Consider the following 21,591-nt stretch of genomic DNA (forward strand, 5'->3'; position numbering starts at 1 on the left):
TACTGTACCTTTCAAACGCCTTCAACGTCTACTCCCAGAGCTAAATGACATCTTGTGCAAAACACATCATCACAGTATGTTAAATTCTCGTGAAAGGAGAGAATGTTGGCTACAAATGAAGCCAACTAAAACAAATAAATAACTCAAAGTGAGACGATGTAGGTTGTTTAATGGTGTAGGGTTGGCGTCTAACGCACATCATGAGTCAGACCCATTCTTTCTACGAACTAAAGCAGGATTCCTGTCCACTCTTTTTACAATGAGTACTTTCGGCTGTCAGACTGGCTGCTAGCAACACTGTCTCAATAGCCTGTGTCTATGCATGTACTGTGTCCTATTTGGAAAAAAAGACCCAGTACAATAGATGGCAGTCTTTGCCAAATATATCTTGACGATATAACTTGATGATATTAAACACCTACAGTACCTGCTCATCCATGTTAACTGTTTAGCCTCCCCCACCTAGTTCAGAATAATTAATATAAATCGTTAAACTAGTTCACACATTTGGTAGACATCTGCATTTTCCATAAAGTCACTTTTGTGGTCAGATATTCCACAAGTTATTGCTCCATTACAAACTGGCACATCAGAGCCTTGGATCAGATGCTGTTCTTGCTCAGAACTCTAAAAAAACGTGTCACACTCTCAGCACACTGGCTTAAACATGCAACAACGTCTCTTTCCCAAAAACTGCAGTGGAAAAAAAAAAAAAAAAAAGGAGCCAGCACTTGGAAAATCTGACTTGGCTCTGCACAAATCAAGAAAAGGTTGTAGAGTTAAAACAATTAGGATGCTGATCTTATATACAGGCTATTTGTTAATATCAATAAATCCCATATAGAAACTAAACAAATATATAAATTAATTAATTGTGACTTCACAATTGTAACATCTGTACTTTCACAACCTGAATTTACTTATTGCCCTGTCCCCCAAACCATTAAGAACACATAAGGGAAACACTGCTGCTCTGGCTCATGTTTCTTCATGACTGTGTTGGTTCAATCCCCGGCTCCTCTGGTCACATGAAGAAGTGTCCTTGAGCAAGACACTGAACCCCAACGTAGCTGCTCTCAGTGAGCCCCATCGGTGGGTGTAAACTGTAAAGCGCTTTAAGTGCAGAGAATTTACCATTTACAAATATGATATTAAAAAAAAAAAAGGACTCCAACCATCACAACCTCTGAGATGCTACAGCAGTAAGTCTGCTCAAGTTGAAGTAATGTACTGCTGGAAAATTCACTCCCAAGATAAAAGTACTCATTGTAAATCCTACAGTTTGTTATTGTTGCATTGTTTTATGCATTATTGAGCATCAGGTAAATGTGGAGCTGATTTTACTGACTTTATTTACTACTGGTTCACTACATTTTGTATTTGTAGTAACTAAAGCTGTCAGAGGAATGTAGTGGACAAGAAAGATGAACATGAAATGGAAATTTACAAGTACAGTACAAGTACTCTACAATTGAACTAAATAAAGTACTAATTGGACTGTACGTAGTTACTTTCCATTACTCCTGATATGCATGTGTGTGTGTGTGTGTGTTTCCTGTTTCAAGTGAGTTAAACTAGTTCACTAGATTCAGACAACAATGGAGCTCTATGTTCCAGACAAACATGCTGAATCAGGTTCTACATTGTTGGTTTTAGTCTCTGTATGGGATTAGTTAACAACAAAATTGACTCCTTTAAAATCACAAGGAAGAAGAGCAAGAGCAGCTGCTGCTCAGTCAGACTAAAGCTCTGTTTTTGCTCCAGATGCTCAGTTCCCTGCCCTGATCCTCTACCATCAGCACACATCCCTCCTCCTATTCCTCCTCCCACACACCCCAGAGCTCACACACACTGAGTATTTCTTACTGAGCCATGAAGTCTTGTTAAACTACTCTGCTGTGGAATGGCCCTGACTCACTGGCTTAGCAACGCTAATACACAACACAAAGACACATCACAACACTCAAACAGGCTACGTTTCATTTTTAAATTATTATGAGAGACCAACGTCTAGTTTACACCAAGTGTGTACAAAGAGAAGAATTAGTCATCTGTGTATAAGCTTTAACTACACATTACTTCTAAACCAGTGTAGATACACCGAAATTCATCTGTACCTCGTGGAGATTTAACTTGGTTGTTGTACAAGTCTTATAAAGCTGTGTCAGATACATCTAAAACAAAAAGTGAGGGTTTTTTGAGGGTCAGCTGTCTTTAGCTGATGCCTCATTTGTTTCACTGATGTTGTCAAAATCAGCACCAATGCATATTCAGTGTATCCTGTGTAAAGACTAATCCAGGAACTAAACACTTCACCAACACTGTAACAGCTTTTCAGTTGTAAACCCCCACAAAAAACGTTTAAAACAGCTAATACTGCCACTTTAATAGTTTTTCTTTACCCAAGAACAAATGTCCAGGAGACCAAGGAAGAAAAGAAAAACACTATTTATGGAAAAAAACAGTGATACAGTATTGCTATTTCCTTCTCTAACTAACATGTTTTCATTTCTCAATTTTACCAGACAAATAACAGATTCGAAAGAATTAACATTCAATAAAGAGCTTCAGACTTGGTTTTAGATCATGTAAAATTTTGTAAAGTGCTCCTGAGTTTCCTCTTTTTCTGCAGTTTTGTGAAATCTTGTTTTGCTTGTAATATCTTGGCAATGCTATTGGCATCTTTCACTTCCTTTAACTGATGTCAATTGTTAATAGAAACACTGTTAGGTCTAGCTGGTGACATCCTGTCAGAAGGAAGACACACACACACACACACACACACACACACACACACACACACAGTTTCCAGTCTCTATTAAGCAGTCTCTCTCTCTCTCTTTCTCTCGAACTTCTTAACCAAACCACCACCATTGTGCTTCCTGCAGAAACAATGTTATAGCAACACTTTTTCTGAAGTTGCCATATAGACAGAAAGGCACAAGATAAAACGGTTAAAATGTCTGTGGTGTGTGTGTGTGTGTATGTGGGTTTGTGTGTGTGTGTGTAAATCTGACTGTGTGGTTTATGAGATTTCTAAATCATATAGAGAGGTTGACGGGTTAAGCAGTCATCTTCGGACTTCCCACAAGCCTTCCAGTGTGACCACTCTGGCTTAGTTTACCTGTTGTAACAAATGTTGCATTGCTCCACAGCCAACCTGCTCCAGAGAAAGATTCAAACAGTACAGTTACTAACCAGGTTGGATCACTGGAGAACTGAATCATATGGAGTCATTTAGAGCAATATTAGTATGCTAAGTTTACATATTATTTACTGTCCACTGTTCTGGTTTGACAGTATAAGAATTAAGATAAATTAAACCACTTCAGGCCTTAAATCTGATCTGATTCACTGAGTTCAGTGACTGGTTTGACAAACAACCTAAGCAACCAATCAACCTAAAGCATCCACATCTGTGGAGTACATGCATATGAAAGTTATTCACCTCCCATCAGAATTTCATGTCTTAAAATAACACTCCTTTTGATGAGGTCATTAGGAGGATCATGTCACCTGGTTCCCTTAGAACTCCTCCAGATGGTGCCATCATAAGCTTGTATTTTGCTAAAACCATAGACAGTAAGTTGAAAATGCACATCCAAAGAAAACCTGCCTGGGTGGGTCACAGTTCTGTTTACATTAAATAATGTTCTGTGCGCCATACAAACCCCAAACTGACAGGGTCCTGCAGCTGCTGCTCCACACTAGGATTCAGCTCAGAAATGATAGAAAATAACCTCTAAAGTCTGTGAAACAAGTTTGTGGAGTCGCCTAATCATCCAACCCTCAGGCAGAGCTCACTTTTCATCTCCCCACAGCTCGTTCCCACTATCACATTCCACAACAGGCTGAGATTTCCCTTTACCTCCACTAACTGAAGTTGGCTGTGTACATGTGTCGTGAATGTCGTAAGCAGCTCTACTGTCTGGACTCGTGTCAGTAAAGAAAAGCTGCAAATGCGTGTCTATTTTTCTTCCCCGTTACCACCCAGTGAGTGCACCACGGCTGCCAGAGCGCACGACACTGCACGGTTTTAGCTTTACGAAGTTGCAAGTTACCTGTTAGGAGCACGGTGGGCAGCAGGAAGCAGTAGAAGAGCCAGACAATCACCTGAAGATCCATGTCAGTGATGATCGCTTCTCCCTGCCCGGCAATCAGAACTGCCACAGATCAGGGGCAGAAAGACTTGTTCGCTAACTTGACCGACTACATGGAGGTTGATTGATTACGTGTGACAAAGCACCGAACACGCTGTTATTCCGACATGCGCTCATGATCTGCCATCCAGACAACAGAACTTGGATTGGAATGGTTTTTTTTTGTTTGTTTGTTTTTTTGTTGAGAGCAAATTTTCCGATCGCAGATCAGAGAGGAGTGTATGTGCTGCAGCTCGGAGACTCGATCCACGGGAGCTGTCGAGAGGAAGAAACCTTTTGGTGCAGAAGTTGTTCCTTCGGAGGGGCCCGGTCTGAAGTAACACTGTTGTAGGCGGAAAATGTGATTCACGAGCGTTCGTAGAAGAAGGGCGTTCATAAAGGAGTTATTCTCCGCTGAGCAGCTGCTGCTGTTCACCTCCCAGCTACCGACAGACCGACTGCACCACCTCTGACTGTCAAGAGTTTGGTCTAAAGTATGATCTCTCCTCACTCAAAGAAAGGAACAGAAAAAGAACTCCGTGTGTTCAAAGTCTTAATGTATTTGCACGAGGTTTCCCATGGGGTTGGCTTTTCTAATGTGAGCACGTGAATCAATACTGGCGCCACAAACTGATCTTTCTTGTACTGCACAGTTGCTGCCCCAAAGTTGAATGCGTTGTGTGTTTCAGTGGCGCCCCCTGTCGTGCACATATGTCTATGAGGAGGCTGTTTGTGTGGAAAGTCACGTGGTTCTTTCCTGGTTCACAACACTGTGCCGACCTAAAAGTGGCTTTGGATAGTCTTGGAAGTGTCTTTTTAAAGACTCAAGGAGATGATGAGAACAGTTTCTCCAAAATCACTACGATTACCTAATGAAAATAAGAAAACTCTAACAGAAAAACTATTCCAAAATTCAGACACAACAATAACAACCCCGACAACAAATTGAGAAAATTATTTGAGCTTCATGTCCAACCTCAACATCTGGACCAAAACATCTTTTCAATGAGTAACATCACAAATCTGCAAGCTATACAGTATAAGACAATTCACAGAACTCACATCACTCAAGGAAAAACGTATCGAATGGCCTCAACTGACAGAGACACCTGTACGCAACTTTACAAAAATCAGCTAAATATAAGTAAATATAGAAACCTTCTAATCATTTCTCTAACTGCTCTTATAAACTGGAAATGTGGGAACCCATTCCTAAAGAATTTTAAGTTAGACTTGATACCTGGGCCAAAGCCAAACATATCTCCACATCTCCATTAAGTATTTAAGTAAGCTGAGGTGATAATAGTTATTACGATAAGTGATTATTGCCAATATTTTCCTTATTATTTAGTTTAAATGTACTATTATTTTTAATGGGAGTACCAGTGGTGATGATGTTGGCAAAATTAATAATGAAAAACGGTTATTTATTTACAATCTTGCCTTGACCGGTTAGTGAAAGTGGAGAGTGGAGAGAGAGATAAGCAACATGAAGCAACAAAGTATAATCAGGAATACAAAGAGCAACTTCCAGGTGCCCTCACCAGCCCCAGATATTGCCTGGGACACACAGCTCCTGTCCATCACACCTGGAAAAAGGGGAGGGAGAGAGAAAGGTGAGGAGGCAGGGAGAGAGAGGGGGTGGGGGGTGGGCACGCAGCCTGGATGCTAATCTGCCTGGGAAAAAAACTGATCGTTGGAAGATGCAGTTATTTTAAGTAACGCACAGAAAACTTTCCTCAACAGCACAACTATTGTACATACTGGGTTCTAATTAAGGTAATCAAATCACATCAGCAGCTACAGACCTAGTAAATAACACACCAATTTGAAGAAAGAGTTTCAAGTTTGGATTTAAAACTCTCTCTAGAGTCAGACTTTCTGATGTCACTAAGGAGGTTATTCCAGAGTAAAGGGGCACAATAGTAAAAGGCACTGTAGTCTAATTCTGGGGACACACAACAGGAAAAGGAAAACGAAGACGATGAAGACAATTAGGGAGATCAGACAAGTATGAAGGTGCATTTCCATTCAATAATTTGTAAGCCATTAGAAGCGTCTAACAGTCTGATCTGACATCAATAGGGTGCTAATGAAGGGAGGCCAAATTATGGGAGGCCAAAAAATTGTAATATGGATGATTTTACTGGATTTAGTTAAGATTCTATCAGCAGCATTCTGGTCCATTTGAAGACTTCTAGCAGGGAGGCCTGAGCCTTCTTGGCTGTCAAGCTTTGAGGAATCACACAGTTATCAGGTGTTATTGTTTATTGTTCAAACTGGTGTCTGAGTCGAGTTGGGGCAATGACCAGCATCTTAGTTTGGTCTAAATTTAGGAGCAGGAAGTTGTTTGCCGTCAGGACTCTTTTTGCTTATCCTGTGAGTTAAGGGTCACCACAGCGGATAATTTATTTGCATGTTGATTTGGCACAGTTTTTATGCCAGATGCCCTTCTTAAAGCAACCCTCCCCAATTTCTGCAAGGCTGGGAACTGGCTCTGCATGGCTGGTGGTTGAGGAAATGCTGTTCGGGATTCAGCATCATCTGCATAACAATTAAAATTTTTGTCTATGTATTATTTGACCAATAGGTAAAATAGAGAGAAGAAGAGTAGAAGGTCAAGAGCTGAACCCTGATGTTCTCCATATTTCACATTTATGCTGATTTAATATTATTTTAAGAAACACAGCACGCCCTTCCAGGTGAATAGGCTTTAAGCCGGGCAAGGTCCAATCCAGTGACCCCAAATTTCTTCTCAAGACAATGGAGGAGTAAGGAGTTATCTATGGTGTCAAAAGCCACCCTGAAGCCCAATAAGAGAAGCACAGAGGTGGAATATGACTCAATTTTAAGCAGAAGATCATTTACCACTTTAATGAATGTAGTATCACTGGAGTGAAAGTACTTAAATGTGGACTGAAAAGGTTCAAGAAGCTTACCTCATGGCTCATGGGCTGAAGCTGTTCAGACACATCTCTCAGCAGTAATTGGAGACTGGTTGATAAGATTAGATTTCTTCAGAACGGGTTTAACTACAGCAGCTTTAATGTGGGGACAATGCCAGTTGTAAGGGATAGACTAACAATATTCACTACTTTACGTCTCAGGACTCGGCAAAGATCTTTAGAAAGTTTCGAGAATGCATGTAGTACATTTAGAAGCCATTACCACCCACAGTCATGATTTAAGAGATATAGTCTAAAATTTTATAAGGGGTGCTCTAGTGGTTCTATCAAAGAAGATGAAGGCGAGGAGGTAATTCTGTGCTTAATGTCACAAGCTTTACCAACAAAGGCCTTCTTAGTCTTCCAGGTTATTAGTGTGTTGCTGACAAATCACACTGACACCAGATAGAAGCTCTGTGCACCGTAGTAAACACTGTATGTGGTGTACACACCTCTGGTGAATAACAGCTGTCTTTCTTACACACCTTATTTGCAGTAAGGCACAGGGGGGACAAAGCTTCCTCACAATAATCATGAAAATATTTTGCTGAAACTTGGTTTGCTCAGTTTTATTCGTAAGCAGGCTAACATAGATTATTTAAGCGACGGTGAGAGAGAGCTAGAGATGGGACAGCATTCAGAAAGTGTGTGTGTGTGTGTGTGTGTTTGTGTGTGTGTAGATAGATGAATTTAAGGTCATTTTGTAAAGGTAAGTTAGAAAAGCACATACCATTTTAGTAAGAAAAGTGACAACAAACCTTAAGACCCACCCGTGAATAAAGATCAAAATAAATCAATCAAATATCTTCTGCCTTCAAATCCTTTTAATCATGGTGGCCCCTAAGAGTTTTCTTTGGACTCTTTAAAAGTTTCTGATTGCTAAGATAGGAACCACTGCCCTACTCGTCTGCTTAATCAAGCTTCTTAAGGGAAAACTGTGAAACTGTGATACTGTAATTTCACATTAACAGTCAATGTGTGGCTTTGAAGTAGTAAATACAAGTGATGTTAATACTGTTACCTTTCCTCACTCTCCTACATTATATTCACTGAAGATCACTTATAGCAGCTTTGTGGTGCGTCATTCATCATGCAATGTGAGGGCAGGTGATAATGATTACAAAAATGATTACATTTACATTTAGTCATTTAGCAAACGCTTTTATCCAAAGCGACTTACAAGTGAGGTACAATGCAATCAAAAATCCAAGTCAAGGAGAAAACATCAAAACAAATCCTATCAGAAAAGTATTTACATTTCATGAGATGCAAGTGCAAGAAAGAGCAGAAAGGAAGTTGTATTTAAAAAAAAATAGATTTAAGTGCATAGGAAGGTACGGAAGTTTGGTGAATATTAGGAGTGAGTTTGATTAATCACATCTTCCAGTGACACTTTGTTATAATTTATTTAATATTAAATCTAATTTTTGACAAACACCTATTTAGACTCAATGCTATTAATGGTTTTGACTGAATATATTGGACTATAATAATACCAACAAAATTGATTATACATTCTCAGATACAGAGATGTATTTTATGAACTGCAGAAAGTTATTCAAATTTTCATTTCCTAAGCTTTAAATGGATTTCTGACTTTGCAAGAATGATTCTATTGTCTTTGTTTTTGTTCCAAGGATTGTTCAAAAAAATCAGATTACAAGAAATTTAATGTTGACGATTGTTTAAGTTTATAATGTTTCAAATTTATGTTGTTGGCCTAGTCGTATTATCTATATTTTGATTCCAGTTAATTGTCTGTAACATCCTGCACCTTACTGTGCTTATTTTTAAAATATTCAATTTACTTGTACAAATGTACACTGTATTATCATACTGTATGTTAGGTTGTCATATGGTATTTCAGTTATCTAAACTCAGAATGTGCCTTTGTGACAACTTGCTACATATCGAGGACACACACAATTGTTCATATAGTTCAATATGCCAACAACATTTGCAAGTTGTCACATATTAATACTAAATTAATATTGTCACCCTCTGAACCATTTGCAGCAATGATAGGCTCTAGCCCCCCCTGTGACCCTGAATTGGATAAGCTGGTACAGATAATAGATGGATGACTTTCCTCAAAGTCACACGTCTGCTCCTAGTTCAAGTTAGTACAGACAATAAAGCATCAAATCACACATTATTAACTTTTCTATAGAGAAATTAAACAGGTAAATACTAGATGTGGGAAGAGGAAAAGTGGGAAAGTTGGACTCGTCTCAGTTTCAGATTGATCTTGATTTAAAGGTAAAATGGAGGTTGATTAAGAGATATGTTGCTAAATGTGGCTAACTGTGAAAACGTACCTAGTGTAATTTATATATAATTTAAATATAGTTGTCTGTAGTCTAAATTCTCTCTAGGTCTATATATCCTACATTGGGAACGATGGGTCAGTGTTGCCATAGAAAATAAGAATCTCTTAATCAAGAAATAATTAGAAAAGAAAACAACAACAACAACACATCTGTTATCTAGTACTTCTTGTAATACAACACAGGTGTTTAACGCGTGCTTGGGCCCATAACAACAGCCCCGCCCATCAGGGGGTCTCATCTTTCTTTTATTGGCCTACGGCTCAGACCGGATGGGGTGGGGCTTTGTCGCTTACGCGCGAAAGTTCTTTTCTTCTTCCTGTGGAGTGCGAATGTTTCCGTAGAGTTATTGTTGATGGAGGCTATTTATATCCACACCGACTTCAGTTCGAAGTAGGTTGGTCCCATTTTTCGTTTTTTCTTTTTCGTTTTTCTTTTTTCGTTTTCGCCGTCCACTATTAGCAGCAGCAGCAGTGACATGTCTCAGGTTCGAGTTACTGACTTCTTTTCCCAGAGAAAGAAAGGGATCGCCGGCCCAGTCAAAGCAGCCAAGCAGCGAAACCGTGGCTCAGTTAAGACAACAAGATCCTCCAAAAATGCAGACCTTTTAATCAGTTCCTCCTCCGTTCATGAAGAGTTTGTCCGACTTATCGACGAAGCTGCCGGGCTAAACGGGGGGAAATCTAACAGTAATACCACGAAGGAACCTCTCTCCAGTCCCACGACCCCAAAGCGGACTTCGGCTGACGCGGAGTTTGACCTCGGGGCGGCCGTGTTTTCAGCCACCGCCGACCACAGCACGGCCAAGAAGAGACGCCAAGCCGAGGCCGTCAGAGACTCCAGCGTTCAGGAGAAAGCCACGAGACAGACAGCCAGGAAGAAGCTGGTCCTTCCTCAAGACACACCACAGGTAATGTTTTTTCTAGTACTTCATTTTCTGGCTCATCTTCCAGAGACATTTTTTTTTTGGGTCCACCTTAGGTCGTCAGCCTTCATAACTTTTTAAAAAGTAATGACATGTATAACTTTAGAGTCATGTAACATATGTGTAAAAGTCATTATGACTGTTGTGTATGTTCAGGCTGCAGCTCGACCTCTACCCACTGAAGTGCCTGCAGCTCCAGCTGCTCCTGGGCCTGGACAGTACTCTGAGAACCGTGGTAAAACAAACGACAAGAACAGTGGAGTACAGGTCAGCAAGGTAACACAGTATTAGTGGACGGATTTTAGGAATTAACCATCTAAAAGAAACTAAATTTGGTGGACATCAGCTGAGATGGGGGTGAAGCTGTTCTGCAATTGTAGTTGTTTGCGTCAGGTCAATAATTACAGTATTTCTTTGAACTTGCTCTTCAGAAAGCTAGAAATACAGCTTAATATAGATAACACTGAAAAATAAAAGCTCACAGTGTGGCTGGGAATGGTTCACATTTTGATGCTGATCTAGTGTATGTAATTAAAATGACAAACACATCTTTGGCAAATCTAATGGAAAAACTACTCAAGCCAAACTGTTTAGAAATGTATAGTCTCAACTTAAAGTTCAGCATTTGGTGTATTTGAGCAGAAACTGGATGAAATGGTTTATTTGTTGCAGATTGTTTTCAGTAGCAGAACAATCAACATTTGGTACTCTAGTGAGAAATTGTAGCAAGACTGTTTAATACTAAGTCATAATGAACAGTGTGTTCATCGTAATGAAGAAACGTGTCACAGCAGGATTTACTTATGTTTATCTGTGTCACATTAATTCTTGGTCCAGTATATTTTCCTTGTAGTAATCCACTACAAGGAAAATGTATGTTGCCACCCCCATCCTAAAATGTCCTGCATTTTTCTCCATCCTTTCCCTTACAGCCTCTGCGTAAAGAGGACATTGCATCCCTTAAGGCTCGCCTTCAAAGGATAAGGAAACATGGAGGGGAAAAGGCCAATGCTACCTCCCCTATCTCAGTTTCCTCCTCTTCCTACTATCCAGCGGGTTTAGCACCAAACACTTGCCCTGGTGTCCCCAGAACTGCAACACCTCCCACTTCTGATGCTGAGGCTTTCAAGTTGACTATAGCACGAGCCAAAGAGATTACAGCTAGAGCTCAGAGGATAAACGCAGAAAAACAGGCTGAGGAAAGCAGGAAGAGTGAGACGCACACACAGGACAGGTGAGCTTGTACACATATTGCATACATAAAGACAGAACCAAGCTGTGCTGTGTTTGTGTATACAGTTGAATCCAAATCAGAAACCAATGTGTTGTCTTTCCTTTCTTGTCTATCAGCACTGAGCTTCCTGGGTACCAGCGGTACCACACCCTCGCCCAGGCTTCTCCCCCAAGCCTCACCCTGCCATACCAGTACAAGGTGCTGGCAGAGATGTTCAGGAGCATGGACACAGTGGTCGCCATGCTGTATAACCGCTGTGAGACAGTCACCTTCGCCAAGGTCAAACAGGGAGTTCAGGACATGATGCACAAGTAGGTGAAAGGATCGAAACTTAGTGTGGTAATAGGTGTTTCATTTAAATCTAGAAATACAGCTAGATATGAGTAATATAATTCTATTTGATATTTTTGCTACAGTACAATACCGATTGTCAAAGAAATATTTAATGCAGGCTTGGATTGTCAGTGAGTTTACATTCAATTACCAGAACAGTCTCAAGTGACATCCCGACACAAAGGTGTTGATTTCATTGAGTTATAAAGATATGTGAGAGGAAGAAGCATATTATTAAAGTAAATTTCAATGGACTGCTCAAAATTGTTCAAACTGATTTTTGTGTTTTATTTTTAAAGATTGATGTATGATACATGGGGATAGAACTACTAAAACATTTGGCCATATCACCGATATGGCCAAATGTTTTTTTTTTTTTTTAAACCAGCCTTTTACATCTCTATCTTTGATTTGACTACATGTAGATTGCATGTAGAAACTGCCCATCAGACATCAGAAACTCATATTTCTCTGTTTTGCCCTGAACCCCAACTTAGTTGCTCCCAGTGAGTGTTGGCCAGCTGCATAGCAGCTCCACCATACATTTGAGTGCATAAGGGTGAATGAGAAGCAGTGTAAAGCGCTTTGAGTGCCAATAGGTAGAAAAGCACTACATAGCTAGAACATTTACCATTTATCTTTTTTTTTAATCCATTTGCCAGGCGGTTCGAGGAGAGCTGTGTCGGTCAGATTAAGACAGTCTTCCCCGAGGCCTACACATTGAGACAGGAGAAGAACATTCCAACGTTCAACAGCAGCATTAAGAAGGGCAGCTATCAACTTACTGTGGAGCCCATCATTGTCTCTGGTTAGCGCACATTATTTACAGTCTCTAGAGACACAATTACACCTGCTAAAATACGGCACACTGGTTTATTGTTGCATGTATTACCAATAGATTTGGTCAGATCATCTTTAATCAACTAAGAAGTGGGAAATATGTGGACTGCAGGGGTAACTGCAGGCCCCATTATAGGTGCTGCTGATAATGTCCACTACCCTTATGTGTGCATGTCTGTGTTTCTGTCCTCCTCAGACCAGAAAGAAGCTCGTCCCATCTTGTCAGCCTCTCTTCTCTTGGAGAGAAGACATGCTTTCCATTTGAACCTGGTCTCCATTGTCAAACAGCACCACAAGGTCAGCAGCTGCTCCACTACGGCCGCCGCTTAGTCTAAGTTCTAATCAGATTTTTGTTTTTGTTCGTTCTTTTCTACATCAGATCTTATGAGTCACAGTTGCACTTCAAACAGAGCACAGTAAAACCAATAAACATGGTGTAGTTTGAGCTGAAGTATCTTATAAAAAGATTCTAACTAGTTTTCCCCCCTCTGGCTCCAGGTCTTCCTGTCCTCGTTGGTTCCCCCTGTGTCTGTTCCAGATGACAAACTGACCCGGTGGCATCCTCGCTTTAATGTGGACACAGTTCCAGCTATCCAGCCTAGCCCTCTGCCCCAGCCTCCTCAGACTGACAAACTGGCCACAGCCCAGGAGGTACTGGACAAAGCCCGTTCTCTCATTACACCCAAGGTACTGTGTCAGCATTTAAATTGCCACCTTTCTGCTGTTCTGTAAAATCCCTATTTTCATTTAAAATACGTGATTTATAATCTGTAACTATGAAAGTCAAAAGTAAGGCTTAATTAATCTGTGGATGTTGCCACTGTTGTGACCACACGTGAAAGTGATTTTGTTTTTTCGTCCTGTGCAGATGGAAAAGGCTCTCGTGTCTTTGGCTCTGAAGACAGAAGATAAAGCCTCAGAGAGCACAGAGGCAACAACTCCACAAAACCCTACTGCCCCCCACACGTCAGCTGGCCATGCAGTTCAGGTCCCTGCTGCCCTAAAAGGAGTGTCCCAGTCTCTGCTGGACAGGGTAGATGGCGTGTTATTTGGATAGGGGTTATTAATCCTGGGGTGGGCAGTGTGGACTTTAGTTTATTCGTATGATCAGCATTGTTGAATAAGCCTTTCCCAATCAGAATTACGTATTGTGGTGTTACGTGTTTTTGTTGGGGCTAATGATCTGTTGGCATTTTTAGATTCGGGCAAAGGAGGCTCAGAAACTCCAGGCGGCCATGACTCGAAACACCACCCAGGAGGAGCGTCTGCTCATGATGTCGCGGTTGGGGGAGCTGGCAAGGATCCTTCGGAACGTTTTTGTTGCTGAGAAGAAAGCGGCTTTAATCATGGAAGTGGCTTGTAATAGAATGGTGGCCAGCTACAGGTCTGCTCTCAGCACAGGTGCGATCCAACAACCATTAAATGTTTTCTCCCAACTTAACCATGAGAAATGTTGTTAGGCAAATAGAAGACTGAAACATTGGGTTAGTGGCACTGGTAAGAAACTAGTTCATGTCTCCTGATGAATGAATCCCTCAGGACAGAAGTGTCATCTGGTTGTTCCTCTTCTCTAACCAACAGGTGAAATGGAGAAACACATCCGTCTGCTGGCAGAGGTAGCACCTGATTTGCTGACTATCCATCCAATCAGGAAGGACTTTTACCTGAAGCTAAACAAGAACTTGGAGCTCAACATCATTTTAGACAAACTGAACAACAGACTGAGAGAAGAGGAGAGACTCTAAGACTTTATATTCAGACTTTCTGTTCTTATGTTGTCATTGTATGAGCTGCCAGCACACCCAAGGCTGCTTATCTTCATCTGCCACATTGCCTGTGGATTTAAAATATATATTTTTTGGCAGCAGCTTTGTGTAGCTGCCATTTTGTTATTGTGCAGTCAGACTGATCTAGGCACAGTTCCACAACACTGGTATGTCCTAGTTTCCTGGGTCCACATGGTTATGATCCCCTCCATTCTTCTTTGATGAAAACACCACTAGTGTTAATGACTGATGTGGTGCATTTATTTCCCGATATGAAAGTTTGATGTTGGTGTGCACACTGCTTCGAGTCTTTTTAAGGATCAGTTTTCTACAATATGAAACTGCTCAGTGTTGACTTTTTTTTTTTTTTTTTTTTTTTTTTTTTTTAAGGTTTGATAATGTTGAAGAAATACTAAAAGTATTTGTCAGAGTCCTGCTGCCTCTTTTTTTCTGAGTGCAATTCATTAAATAGAATAATTTGTTAAACCAAGTCAGTTGATTGCATTAATCATGAGAAACTGGCAAAACTTATGTGAGGATTACACAAAATCAAGGAAGAAGAAAAGTGGCATTAATAAAGGTGAAGGAAAATGACTAGCAGAAGTTTTTTCAGTTTTCCATCTTCCCTACAGTACACTACACTAAAGCTGAATGGAAATTTAATTTGTGGTTGCAGTGTGTCTCAGTGCTTTATTAAACAAATGTTGAGATTTGCTACAATTACCACTATAACTGTGTGTTCACGTCAAAGTATCAGCAGCCTGACTATGGAAAGTTTTATTACACTACATCAGACTAAATAGGCAAATTGTATAAGTGTCACAAGGGGTAAGTATATTTAGTCAAATACTGTACTCACAGTAAATATAATCAAGGTTACTGGTGTTTTCTGTTCCAGCACAACTCAGAGGGAAATGTTTTTTTTTTTTACTTTTCAAAATATCCTTAAACAGAATGAACAAGTAAACAATGATGGATTATGGATCCTAATAATCAGCTCCACCACCAGCTGCAGTTGTTGTTCCACACCAAGCCACTATGGTAAAACACAGGCAACAAGTAGTAACGAGTTACACAGCAATATCTAAATCAGGTCCTTCTCATAGAACATTGTTAGAACTGAGCAGTATTGTGTTGCTTATAAATTCAACTTCATTCGTGACGTCTATGTTTTTCTTCACATAAAATGCTTTACTACGTTGGTTGGATCAATTGTCGCTGTGATGAAATGTAGTTTTAGCAACTGAACTAAAAGCGTGAGAATGTCATTTCCTTTATTACTTTATTTCCTGCTTTTATTTTTATATATTTGTGTTGCAAACTAAAACACAAAGCCATTATGCAGTAAAGACAGGAACTCCGATGAAGACGGGAAACTTAATTAGTAGAGGACAATGGTCACAGGTAAACTGTAAGCAGAACTAGTGGAAGAATCCGCTGAATCACCATCTAAAATAAGAAAGAACCCAAGCTTGTAATGGTAGTTTTTCTGTAATTTGTCTGTTCCTTATATTTGGATTTTTACTGTAAATGTGTCACAGCTGGTCGGTGGAACTTAACGCTAATTGGCCATAGAACCATCCAAGTAAACGTGAAGACTTTAAATTCCCATAAAGAGGTAGCATCTTACAACGCAGTAATGACAAGCTAATAGTGGGGTCATATTGTGAAAATAATATGATACAATAATTGCAATAATTGTTGCAATGATTTTTGTATGAATAGCCTATACCAAGATATTACTGTATCATATTACTTTTTGTTTTAATCTATGTAGTAATCTCCATTGTAATCCAGTTACAATATTACAGAAACTGTTCCCCCTCATTACCCTATTACTAAAATATTAGCTATTTTTTTATTACCTTCAGATTGACCCCATATTACCATGTTATTTATGAAATATTACCCTGCTATTACCCTTTTACTGCCAACTTGTACAGTTTACAGAAACACATGGAATTAATTTTTTTCCAAGAGGTATATGTATAAGCTACTCAATACAATGAGAAAAAATGAGAATCTGTGTTTTTTAGAAAATATCAAATACAGTGAACAAAACTGTGGAAATAGAATAAGGCATCCATCCACTATACCTGCCTCTTTCCTTTTTAGGTAAAAAACAGGGATGCAGGGACTGATCCCAGCATGCATTAGAACAAAGGGAACTGACTTCTAAAGGGTTCATGAAAACTAAACTGTCCCTAGTCATGAGTCCATAGCATGATGAATAAGGCATAATCAGAATTCAGAATTGTGACATTCGGGAAGCACCTGACTGATCGTAGAAAAAAAAAAAGTTACAGTCCTTAGTACTGAACCAGAGAGAACACGCTGTGTTGTTTCAGCCTGTCGATGCCGTTCAGCTCTTTGAGCTCAATGATCACCATGCAACCCAGAACTTCGGCCTGCTGCTTCCTCATCAGCTCACATGCTGCATACAGTGTCCCTGCAACAAACACACAAAAACAGACTTCAATTTAACTTTAAAATACAAGTTTCTTCCTACTGTGAAATACAGTACATATGGCTGATCAGGGCTCCAATCCTACAGCTGATGTATGTATTAGACTGAAAGTATACGTATTCTCACACACACACAGACATTAGTATCATCCACTTACAACTTCCCACCTGACAGTCCAGTAAGAAGGACTAATAATCTTATGAGTAAAGGTAGACCAGGGTGATGCACATGTGCTGTAAAGAAAAAACCTGCTGCTAAAAAAAACAGGGCAATGATCAACAAAATCTTTACAACAAACTCAGGTGAGCGATAAGAAAAAAGTCTGCTGTTTTTATCATGCTTGGTTATCATTTTCTGAATGTTTCTTGGGGAGCTAGGGACGTCCCTTGTCAAGCCGCACATTGAGCGAAGGTAATGGGGGCCTCGAGGCCTAGCCTTTGCAGCATGGTCAGACAGCTGCAGAGCTCACCTAAACTAGTACTGAGTCCACTCAGTCAGCAACACAAAAAACATCAGCACCAGCATCCTCCTGAGCCAGCCCTGGCTCAACATCTACCAGCACAGCCATAGCCACAACCCCATTGATGTCAGGCCTGATAGAAAGAAAAACATATTGTGCTTCTATTCCAAAAGATATCTCTGCATGTGTTAAATTTTTATATTTGAAAAGCAAACAAACAAAAAAAAAAACTTTTGGGGGTTTTAACACCATAGATGTTACCATGTTCAATAATATTAAAATAAAGACCAATAATCACACCAATAATCTAAAACCCAGTCTTTTTGTGGATAAGGAAGCATAACAAGGTAACCAAGAGGCAAGCAACAAATTGTATGATAAATCATTGTTTTGAGCGTAATTTACGGCTGATTTAAGACATGGGTCAAAACCAACCCATTAACACAAGATATCGTAACAGAAAGCTAACATAAGAGTAAGTTAAGGTACACAACCCAGAAACCTTAAACAGACTTTAGAACTCTTTATATAAAAACTTTGTATACATCTTAGGTAACAAATGTTCCCTATTTGGCCTGAATCCAATGAACATGAGCTGGGTCTTGGCATAGGTCGCATAGGTAGTCACTTAAGGGAGTGCTGCTGCAAGACAAACACACAAATAAAAAAGGATAGAAATAAAAAATAAACAAATAGAATAAAAATTAGGCAGGTATCATTTTATGATACCATAGATCTGATATGAAAGCTATCAGACTTTGGATAAGATTTAGTGCTACATTATAGTTTTATGTTTGCACATTCTGCTTCTATAAGGCCAATTGTTACCAAGTACAAGTACAAAGTATTCACTGACCATAGCACTATTTCCATTTATGTTGTTGAAAACAAAAAAGGAAAAAATATTTGCTGTCACTGGGACTGACTTTGAGTTAAACCCACAATGCAAGATTTGTATTTTGTTTTTATATTATATTGCACTGTTTTGTATTGTTTGAACATAGCACTTTAATGGGTCCTAATTTAATATTCATATTGTGGGAGCTGTAACGACTTTCAAAATATTTGCACATTCCTGAATAGGAACTCTGGTTTTATTTATGTTATTTCATTTAATTGTTTTTTTATTGTTATTTATGTTATTTTAGTGTGTGTTTGTTTGATTGTTTGATCAACAGTTTAAACCTTTAAGGTCTGTCTTCCAGCTGATGTCTGTACCCCCTTAATTTTTGGGGTAATGTGTGGGCCTGCAAAGCGGTGGGGCACCAAAGCATAATTATGCCTAGTGCACCAAAATGGCCAGTGAATGCAGGGTTAAAAAGCACACCTCCAGTAGCCAGAAGGTCATCAATGAGCAGAACCTTTTGTCCTGGAGCCACTGCATCCTCCTGGATTTCTGCCTCAGCCTGGAGGAGCAGAAAGTAAACAGCGGTCAACAGCTGCATGCAGGAGTTAAATTCAGTACCTTATAAGAATTCTACTTTTTACTTCCCACAGCTTGTCAGAGAGCCAGCTCATTAATTTATGTAAAGACAGTCTAACATATAGAGCTCAGGGCTCTGAATGAACCTTTTTCATCAGTATCTCAAATCTGTTCCAAACTGATGTATTTTCTTTTACTTATTTATTTTGCCCTTTAGGCTTATCCTGTGAGTTCACAGCGGAGCGTTGTCCACATGTTGATTTAGCACAGTCTTTACACCAGATGCCCTTCCTGACACAACCCTCCCCAGTTTCTACTGGGCTTGGACCAGCACTGCACAGCTGGCGAGGGGAATGCTTGTTAGCCCAGACTTTGATAGCCAGGGCTGAGGATCGAACCACTGAACCTGTGGCCCGTGGATGACTGCCTTTACCAACTGAGCTACAGCCACCCCACAATTGCAAACTGATGTTTAACTTACTAAAAACTGAAACCTCAGCATGTTCATTAAAATTCTTTACCTTGCCATACTCCAGATCATAGGCCACAGACAAAGTGGGTCCAGGTAGTTTGCCTTTCTTTCTGACCAGGACAAAGCCGATACCCAGCCGCTGGGCAAGCAGAGGCCCGAACAGGAAACCACGAGCATCTAACCCTGCATTTGCATGCACGCACACATACACAAACACAACAGGACGTATATTTGGTAATAACCTAATCTGTTGTTTGATCCCGGTCACATTTTTGCTGTAAAACTGACTGATGTCAGACTGTCCAAATCTACATGGTCTTAAAAAAAAAAAAAGGGCACATGTTTATTGCTTCTATATCAAATCTATCTAACCTGCTGCAAAGGAGAAAATGTACGTGTCACAAAGAAGATCTAAAAAAATAGTGTAATCTGTAGTCTGTAAAACAGGTGTGACTTTATAACTGTAGGTAGTTCCTGACCACGTCCCAGTGGGGACAAAACTCTTTCTTTAAGACTCATTGGGTAAAGGAGTGATTCACTTTTTTCCTTACCTATTATCAAATCAACCTCCTTGTAATTCTTCCTCACATGTTCTTCAAACAGGTCAGTAACTGCTGTCAGAGTGGCTGGATCCTTCAGGATGGGACAGATATCTCTGGAGGATACACACACATCACATTACATCATCATCCAGTCCAGTACAATGGATAAAAATAGAAACTAGATCAATACTGTGACAACACACTTCTAGAAAAGTTAGTTACTTAGGAAAACCTGCTTAATTTATGGATAAATTCAGTAGTGGCCCTGTTGCAAATACTGCAAGTGTCCTCTATGTTTCCCCCACAATGAAGGAAATGCAGTAAAGTGTGGTCTGTAAGATGCCCCCCATAGTAAAGAATATGCAGTGACCCTTAGATGCAAAATGCAACAGGGGCCCCTAAAATGTTCCTGCTGACCAAATAGTGTATATTTGTTGTCCGCTGATATCAGGTGCCCTTTTGATCTTTTCGCTCCAATAGCCAGTCAACCTGCGCATATGGATTACTAAACGGCCGGAAGCTCTGTTAACAGCAGGTCAGGCCTTTATTGTGATAAAGAGAATTCATGTACATCACTGGGAGCACTCACTTTTTTGCATGTTACCATGCAGACAAACATCATTAATAACTCCTATGTCCTGACGATTCCAGTCCCTTGGTTGTTGCAAGAATGTGTTATTAACGTATGCATCACTGCTTATTCTTATGTTATCATATGCATGAATTCGTAATGTAACATCACCTCCACATAGCCCATCAACAACACTACAGTATACAGTGTTTAAAGCACTTTGTTTTTTCGGTCGAGTATTTCTACTTATGTTAAATAAGTACTTGCGTTTACCTTCAGGGTTGTGTACTCATTCTACTTCTGGTTGTTTATCTCCCTAAGTTTAAACTACATTACAGGTTGTGGAGTAAACAGGTGAACCTCAGGTGCACAAACACTGCACAAACACGCACACTAATTGTGTAGGAGATACGGAACTTAAATATATTGAAGTTATGAGTCTTAATAAGCTACAACTGCAGAATGGTCTTGACCTTTACATGAGACCAAAGTCTCTACTTTCGTTATCTGTTTCCTGGGCAACAAGCGCCGACACGTACCGTGTGGGCTCCTCTCTCAGTCACATGGAGCTTTTCTCCACCCTGTGCGGCTCTGACGCTGCTGAAGAATCCGACTACACTGTGCAAAACAGAGCTCGTGCGCGGTTAAAAACATTGTATCTTACCTGAACAGGATACCTTTCTTTGGAAAGTCTGGAAAGGTTCGGATGTGTCTCTGAAGCAGCTGGAGTTTGGAAAGGGAGTCTGCTGCCATCTTGACCAACAGACTTTCAGTGAGTGCTGCTCTCGCTTCCTTTTCTCTTTTTCACACACCGCGTTAGGACCCATTAGCGCCCCCTTCCGGATGGAAATGCACAGGAAACATGACTGATTGTTGTTTTGACTACAGAGCAATTAAAGAGCTCAGTATGCAAAGTTCAGGTGCTGTTCTACTTTTGATCCTAACTTTCGCTCTGTAACACAAACTAAAGTGAAATCATTATACTTTTTTAAGGAGAGTTATAGTTGAGAGCCTGGTGGCTCAGCGGTAGAGACTTGTGTTGGAATGCAGAAGGCCATGTTTTTGAATCCTGGCCCGACCAGCACCAAGTGCCTTCTTTAGTGTAACATCGGGAGTCTTAATCTGTCCTGTGCAGCCACTGAGACAT

The 21,591-nt window shown here is 40.1% G+C and overlaps 3 protein-coding genes across 6 annotated transcripts in view; 1 reads left to right on the plus strand and 2 right to left on the minus strand.

Moving 5' to 3' along the window:
* Positions 1–4,789, minus strand: part of piezo1 (piezo type mechanosensitive ion channel component 1 (Er blood group)) — an 82,116-nt gene extending 77,327 nt beyond the window's left edge. For both annotated transcript variants that reach the window (XM_067527504.1, XM_067527495.1), the window contains exon 1: positions 4,062–4,789. In XM_067527504.1, the coding sequence (XP_067383605.1) occupies positions 4,062–4,125 (64 nt within the window). In that variant the 5' untranslated portion in view covers positions 4,126–4,789. The remainder of the gene's footprint in view (positions 1–4,061) is intronic.
* A 3,843-nt stretch (positions 4,790–8,632) lies between these two features.
* On the plus strand, positions 8,633–15,228 carry cdt1 (chromatin licensing and DNA replication factor 1). 3 transcript variants are annotated; one of them, XM_067527556.1, is made up of 10 exons: positions 8,633–10,321; positions 10,493–10,603; positions 11,269–11,570; positions 11,687–11,881; positions 12,566–12,711; positions 12,940–13,040; positions 13,242–13,430; positions 13,612–13,776; positions 13,943–14,144; positions 14,325–15,228. In XM_067527556.1, the coding sequence occupies exons 1-10, from the start codon at positions 9,890–9,892 to the stop codon at positions 14,486–14,488; spliced, it is 2,007 nt and encodes a 668-aa protein (XP_067383657.1). In that variant the 5' UTR covers positions 8,633–9,889; the 3' UTR covers positions 14,489–15,228. The 3 variants fall into 3 exon arrangements, with proteins under 3 accessions (XP_067383657.1, XP_067383667.1, XP_067383650.1); XM_067527549.1 differs by having other exon boundaries at positions 8,635–10,321; positions 10,493–10,612; XM_067527566.1 differs by lacking the exon at positions 10,493–10,603 and having other exon boundaries at positions 8,634–10,321.
* Positions 15,229–15,572: 344 nt separating this feature from the next.
* On the minus strand, positions 15,573–21,269 carry aprt (adenine phosphoribosyltransferase). Its single transcript, XM_067527619.1, has 5 exons — positions 21,109–21,269; positions 19,883–19,986; positions 19,381–19,514; positions 18,764–18,842; positions 15,573–16,958 (listed from the first exon to the last, which is right to left on the minus strand). The coding sequence occupies exons 1-5, from the start codon at positions 21,195–21,197 to the stop codon at positions 16,819–16,821; spliced, it is 546 nt and encodes a 181-aa protein (XP_067383720.1). The 5' UTR covers positions 21,198–21,269; the 3' UTR covers positions 15,573–16,818.
* Between the last annotated feature and the right edge of the window lie 322 nt (positions 21,270–21,591).

The sequence above is a fragment of the Channa argus genome, chromosome 1 (genome assembly GCF_033026475.1).
Source record: "Channa argus isolate prfri chromosome 1, Channa argus male v1.0, whole genome shotgun sequence".
In the NCBI taxonomy this organism is placed as follows: Eukaryota; Metazoa; Chordata; class Actinopteri; order Anabantiformes; family Channidae; genus Channa; species Channa argus.